The sequence below is a fragment of the Panthera pardus genome, unplaced genomic scaffold (genome assembly GCF_024362965.1).
Source record: "Panthera pardus isolate Hobbes unplaced genomic scaffold, ASM2436296v1 HiC_scaffold_8, whole genome shotgun sequence".
NCBI lineage: Eukaryota > Metazoa > Chordata > Mammalia > Carnivora > Felidae > Panthera > Panthera pardus.
Window position 1 is genome coordinate 156,999,638 of NW_026527013.1, and position 7,685 is coordinate 157,007,322.

General features: G+C 37.4%; 1 protein-coding gene across 1 annotated transcript; it reads left to right on the forward strand.

Annotated features, from left to right (window-relative positions):
* Nucleotides 1-6,173: 6,173 nt before the first annotated feature.
* On the forward strand, nt 6,174-7,109 carry LOC109269196 (olfactory receptor 2A25). The gene has a single exon (XM_019453077.2). It carries the CDS (start codon nt 6,177-6,179, stop codon nt 7,107-7,109), a length of 933 nt encoding a protein of 310 aa, XP_019308622.1. The 5' UTR covers nt 6,174-6,176.
* The last annotated feature ends 576 nt before the right edge of the window (nt 7,110-7,685 follow it).

Consider the following 7,685-nt stretch of genomic DNA (forward strand, 5'->3'; position numbering starts at 1 on the left):
TTTTAGGAATTTTGTTCACTAAGTGAAGGCAAAATGATGAAGTAAAAAAAGAGTGGGCACCAGGTCAGACAATGTTAAAGTATCTCTTTAGAAAGCAAAAGAAGAGAGAAACATGAAAGCCAAGAGGAAGAGTGCTAAAGAAAAAACACAAATGGTAGACAGTCTAAATATCTCAGTAATTACATTGAATGAAAATAGATTACGTCCTATTTTCACATTGATATTTTTAAACCCATAAAATATAGCTTATATATTGTTTACAAAAGCAACTAAAACACAGTCACACAAAAAAATCTGGGAATAAGGGTCTTGAAGAGCATATCCCTGAATAAATATGTGATAAGTGGAAGCAACAATACAAATGATAGTTTTTTAATAAAACTATTTATTTTTAATAGTTTATTAAATATAGATTAATTTTATAAATAGTTTATTTACCTATAAATAAAAAATAAATTTGCATTCATGTTTATATAAGGCAGAAAGCATTCATTAGCATACAGAGGGTTATAATATACAAATACAGGTAAGAAGCTATCAAGACAGTGTTACAATCATAAATATGTATGTATGTGACGACATAGCTACAGTGTAGAATTAGGGGGAAAACCCCCCAAGAATTATAATGAAAAGATTTGTAAATTCAACTTGTTAGTAAAGGATTTAGCAAATGTTCTCAGAAACAAATTGATAATCCCCAAAAAAACTAGAAATACAGGCTTTGAAAAACAAAGACCCTGGGATCCAAAGACCCTGGCATCATGATCTGAGCCAAAATCAAGAGTCTAACATTCAACCAATTGAGCCACCAAAGTATCCCCTTTGTGTTTTAAAAATGAAGTTAATAATGATGAAAGTTCTGAATATCACACTTGAGATGTACAGCTCAAATGGTAGAAGAAAAGCAAATTTATACCTCAGATTACATTTATTAAAAAAATAGGACGCAAAAAGTAAGTTAAATATTCAACCCAGGAAGATGATCAAGAATTAAAGATAGGATGTAATTTATATAACAACAAACTTTATTGATAAAAATGGAGTATGAAGATCATTAAAATATAACCTAATTCTTTTTTTAAGTTTATTTATTTATTTTGAGAGAGAGAGAGAGAGTGTGAGCTGAGTTGGGAGGAGCAGAAAAAGAGGGAGAGAGAGAATCCCAAGCAGGCTCCGAGCTGTCAGCATGGAGCCTGAGGCAGGGCTCGACCCCACAAACCCTGTGTGGTAATGACCTGAGCTGAAATCAAGAGTTGAATGCTCCACCCACCGATTGAGCCACCAGGGCCCCTAAACCTGATTCCTTTTACAAACAAACACCACTAAAACAGATAAGACTGATGAGAGGAACAAAAGAGAAAAGGTCTATATATACAATGTTGGGAAAAATAAGTTATATAACCAAAAAGTAGAGATTGAAAAGACAACTCTATGAACAAAATTTATTACAATAAAATTTAAGATTAGAAATATCACTAAAACTTCCTTATGTAGAAATAGAAAATCTAGACAGGAAATCTTCAAAAAAATTGATGACCAAAATTATCCTACAATCAGAGAACATTGAGTCATATGGTTTTAAAGGCAAATTTTACCCATCTTCAAGAAATGGCTAATTTGCAGATCATATAAAACCTTTTTGAGAACAGAAAAAGAGGGACAAGTGTCTAGTTCATTTTACAAGGCTAATATGACATTGGCAGCAAAACTGCCAAAGGATAGTAGAAGAAAAGTAATTTATTGAATAAATCTCAAAAGGTAAAATAAATACAAAAAATCTTAAATAATCAGTAAACCAAACAGTATATTCAGTATCAAACAAAAGATATTTTTCATATAAAAAGAACTTAAAGCAAAAACATTTTTTTTTGAGAAAAATAGGACCCTTCTATGCTAGTAGATTTAAAAAAGGAGGAAAAGTAGTACTTTTGTATGTTTAATAAATTGGGCTATGAACAAAATACAGGTAATGATGAGTGTTTCTCTCTAGGCACCAGATGCCCTTGGATGTTATCAGTAGGAGGGGTAGCATCTTTCCAACATGTCAGGGTGCAAGCTGGATGCTGGTCACCAGTAAGCCTCTCCCTGAACAGGTGTGATGGAGAAAAGCCCATTTCAGATCTATGGCAGGTCAGTGCTCTCAGGTTAAAAAATAATCAGTCTGTTGATAATTTTCTTAGTTGGCATGTACATTAAAATAACTTTAACTTAGGAATTATATTTTACCCTGTTTATATTTGTGTATAAGAGTTGATTCAGATAAAAGAACAAAATAAATTTAAATTACAAAGTCACTATTAAATTGACTCTTGTATTCCCCAGAATTATAAGATGCGGTCAGTTAATTTCCATTTTAAGGAGAGAGAAAATGGTGGCTACCTAGGGAAGACCTAGGGGGACCTTGGTTTTCCAGTCCCCTTGAGCTCAGAATCTCTGGAAATTAAAAAATAGAGATTGTTTCCTGCTGAGAGTTTTCCTTCCCTTTCTGCACTCCAGGTAAATCCTACAAAACAGGACTTAACAAGTCCCATTGGGATACCTTATCCTATTTCCTAACTCCTTAACATGTTCCTCATAGCTTCTATAGGTCCTGCTACCTGGTCTTACTTTATAAATTGTATTCCTTGTGGTGATTTGATGAAAAAAAAAAAAAAGGATGCATGGTCCATCAGATCAGGTGTGGTATAAAACTTAGCCAACACCAGCGAGCATGGGGAAAATATGAGTTTCATCTGTCCTAAATACCACTTAATCTATTTGGCGGTTTAAGGATGTGGCGGGGGAGGGGGGGCATTGGAGTTTTTGAAACCGAAATAAAACAAGCTTGTAGTAATTGTGATGTATGAAGGAGCCTGGAAGGCATTCTAATGCGTCTCACATTTAGGATCACGGGCTCCACAATGAGTGAAGAAATCCGCAACAGCAGTATTTTGTCAAGAACATCCTTCTAGAGAAACCAGAGGTAAGTACAGCGAGACCCCCCCTTCCCCGGGAGCAGCAGACAGCGGTGTGACGGACAGGTGTTCATCTCTCCCTACACCGAACACTCAGAAGTATCTTGAGAGGTGGGTGAGCTGAGCAGAGATTAAATCCTCTCTTCTGAAAGAGATTCCTTTGCCCCTGTGGAGAAGTTTTTCTCTTGCAAGAGATCATGGGAAGAAACGAATTTCAGCATTAACTTACAAATGCCATTTACTTTTTTGGGGTGCTTTCACTTCACCCAACTTCTATTGAGTTTGTCATCTCATTTTTAGCTGTGAATCTGAGCCAAGTTTATTACCTAGTCTTTGTTCACTACACAATTTCGAACAGGCTGTACTGAGCAATCATATTTCAAAATACAATTGCTATTGCCTGTCAATGCCAAATTTCTGCTATTGATAGCCTTAGCTAATAGGATAATTTAGATACACCTAATATGTATCATTTCCTCTCCTGCATGTAGTGTTGTTTATTTAAAAAAATTTTTTTTTAACATTTATTCATTATTTTTGAGAGACAGAAAGAAACAGAACGTCAGCAGAGGAGGGACAGAGAGCAGGAGACACAGAATCTGAAGGAGGCTCCAGGCTCTGAGCTATCAACACAGAGCCTGATGCGAAGCTAGAACCCATGAACTGCGAGATCATGACCTGAGCTGAAATAAGAAGTCCAAAGCCTAACGGACTGAGCCACCCAGGTACCCCGTGTTTCTTGTTTAAATTATAACAGCTGTTTGAGAGATTTTCTTGCAAACCTTTCTATTGCCTCATGAACTTAAGGAGTAAGAACTTAAGTAAGTAAGAACTTAAGTAAGTAAGAACTTAAGTAAGCACCAAAAAATGAGTTTGTTACAGAAGAAGTGTGTCCTGAAGGTTTTCTTTTTGAAGGTGAAATTTCTTGTGGTGAGTTATTTAAATATAAGAATTACCATCTTTGTGGATGTTTTTAGCAGTCCTGTCATTCCAATCAGGTTATATACACCAGCAGACAGGAACCGTCTTATATGCCCTCAGCTGAGACACGTAGCAGGACATATGGTATGTTTAGTAAATATCTGTGAATTTTATATTTTGTCTTTTAGCTACTTGTAGGTAGGAGGAAAATTGGCCCTCCTACTCTGGTTTATTGTGTGCCTTCATCATATGAAATTTTAGAAACAGCATTGTTATTTCCATTGACTCCAAATATTGCAAGAAAGTCAAAGTGGAAATGGCTAACACTTTTCTACACATTTAGGGCCAAGGAATCCTATAGTTGGAAGGGAAGTTAGCATTCTTCTGGGTCAACTTCTCACATAACACAGGAATCCCATCTTGAATAGATGGTTAATCAATTTCTGATTTCAAACATTCACTGACCTAAAGTTCAGCTCTAATAAAACAACCAGCTTCCAAGGAGATTCTTATTTTTTGAACTAAGGTAAAATCATCCTTCAATAATTTCTGTTCTGAATTCTGATTCTGTCTTTAAAGCAGGACAAAAGTTTACTCACTTTTGTTTATGAAAGCTTTCAAATACTAACTTAACAGAAAAGTGGATGGGGAACTGATAGGAACTCAATTATGAGTTTTTCTAGGATTCTTATTTTGGTGAAATTCAGATGGATTCTGGACTGAAGATATGGAGTCAGACAGGCAAGAAAACAGGAGGAATGGCTTAAAAGTTACAATGATTCCAACTTCAGAGCACCCACTGTGTGGTGAAAGATTTTTTCTAATTTACTAAGCCACAAAAAATGAAAGATTCATGATAAATAATAATTATCTTTTCACATAGAGTTAAGAAGCTTTAAAATATGTTACTAATACTATGAATATGAATCTATAGTTAGGGCTCTTGCTCTAGCCTTGGATAGGGACAGTACTTTTTAAGTCCTAAGCTACGATCCACCATGAAATCATTCAACTGACATTTCAAAAAAAATTTTTTAAGTCTATTTATTTTGAGAGAGACAGAACACAAGTGGTGCAGGGGCGGAGAGAGAAGGAGAGAGAGAGAATCCCAAGCAGGCTCCATGTGGTCAGTGCTCAGAGCCTGATGTGGGGTCATGAAACTGTGAGATCATGACCTGAGCTGAAATTAAGAGTCAGACACTGAACTGACTGAGCCACCCAGGAACCCCCTAACCAAAATTCTTACTAAATAATGGAATAGAATAATATAGAAAACACACTGCACGTAATAAAATAAGGACTCAAGAGTCCTTAAATTAGTGTAGGAATATAGATAGGTAGGTAGATAGATACAGAATGTAAATATAACATAGAGTATAAGAGGGGTGGTGGGGTAACATCCTGATAATGAGATAGCACAATCAGAATAGAACATCGTGGGTACAAGAGTCAAAAGACAAAGGTCTCCATTTGAAACCTGGCCAGAGTTGTTGCAAACAGCCTGCCATTCTCTCACTTTGTTCAAGATTATGCTGTCAGTGAAGATCACAAGGCTAACAAATAATTTATATATTGAAGGCAAAAACTCATGAGAAAACCTGATGGAAGCTTTTCTGACATTCACCTTATCCTTCTTCCCATCCTCATATTCTAGATATATTCTAGCTAAGAGACATCAGTACAAATTCACACGTATGGAGATATGCATACTGCAATCTGAGAATATGCATGGGCAAACCTCTGATAGAATCATTCCAAACTGAGGAAAGTACCCGCTCCTATGAAGACCACTTAAGTATTAACATTTGAACCGTGATGAAAGTTGGTTTGGAAAGAAACATAAGATTTACTGAATACTATTAATTTTTTTAAACATTTATTTATTATTGAGAGACAGAGAGACACAGAGCATGAGCAGGGGAGGGCCAGAGAGCGGGGGAGATGCAGAATCTGAAGCAGGCTATAGGCTCTGAGCTATTAGCACAGAGCCCGACGCAGGGCTCGAACCCACAAACTGTGAGATCATGACCTGAGCCGAAGCCGGCCACTTAACCAACTGAGCCACCCAGGCATCCCAGATTTACTGAATATTTTAACAGAATATTAGCATTTAGCTTATTGAAGTGAAAAAATTTCCTTCTGTTTCATTTGGAATGCATAATTTTCACTTAGTAAGTAACTAATAGGACAAAAGCATCCTTGAAGATATTTTCTTAGGAAATAACGACAAACACAGGTCCATCATGTTTAAACCCTTCCCTCAGGCATTCAGGCTTGGGAGCCCCACTGTCTCACACAGAAATGGGGAGAAATAAGACCTCTGTCACAGAGTTCATCCTACTGGGATTTCCTCTCAACTCAAGGATTCAGATGCTTCTCTTTGGGCTCTTCTCCCTGTTCTATGCCTTCACCCTGCTGGGGAACGGGCTCATCCTGAGACTCATCTGGCTGGACTCCAGACTGCACACCCCCATGTACTTCTTCCTCTCCCACCTGGCCATCGTCGACATAGCCTATGCCTGCAACACGGTGCCCCAGATGCTGGTAAACCTCGTGAATTCAGACAAGCCCATCTCCTTTGCTGGCTGCATGACACAAACCTTTCTGTTCTTGAGTTTTGCTCATACTGAATGTCTTCTCCTGGTGGTGATGTCCTATGATCGGTATGTGGCCATCTGCCACCCGCTCCGATATTCTGTCATCATGAGCTGGAGAGTCTGCATCACCCTGGCATTGACTTCCTGGATTTTAGGAGTTCTCCTAGCCCTAGTACATCTAGTGTTACTCATACCATTGCCCTTCTGTGGACCCCAGAAAGTTAACCACTTTTTTTGTGAAATTATAGCTGTCCTCAAACTTGCCTGTGCAGATACCCACATTAATGAGACTATGGTTTTGGCTGGGGCAGTATCTGTGTTGGTAGGACCATTCTCCTCCATTGTGATATCTTACATTTATATTTTATGTGCCATCCTAAAGATTCAATCAGGGGAGGGGCGCCAGAAAGCCTTCTCCACCTGTTCATCCCACCTCTGTGTGGTTGGACTCTTTTATGGCACAGCCATTATAATGTATGTTGGGCCCCGTAATGGGAACCCCAAGGAGCAGAAGAAATATCTCCTCCTGTTCCACAGCCTTTTCAATCCCATGCTCAATCCTCTGATCTATAGTCTGAGGAACAAAGAAGTCAAAGCTGCTCTGAAGAGGATGCTTGAAAAAGAGCGAACTTCATGAAAATCTGTAGAATAATAAAATAACTGAGTTTAAAGGGACCCGAGAAATCGTCTCATCCAATATTTACCAGGATTCATAAACATGCTCAAGGGCATCCTTTTCATCTTCACACTTTCCTAGCTCCCAAGAAAGCTCATTCTACTTTCCTCCCTCTGGCATCGCAAGTCAATGCTACACAAGAAAATGAAAATAACTTCTGACCAGCTGAATAGTGGACATACTTGTAATATAATTATATTAAATATTCTGAATGAATGGAAATAAATTTGTATATTTTTCTGCCATCAGGACTCAGAGACAACATTTTATAAAATAAAGGAAGGTATTGGCAGAATGTTTAAGATACAGCAATTAGCAGAGATTGATACATAGTAATTTCAATATTTGAAATCCAGCAGTTGTCTACTCTTTCAAAAATAGTTCTGCAATTAAAATACAATTCCTGTATAAATTCCCGTGATAGTAATGCTTTCTAAGGCATAATCAATTTAAGTTAGGAAGAGCATGAGCCATGGCTTCATGGGATAGAGAATGAAAAATATAACTGTGACGCCACGACCAACAAGAAAAACACAA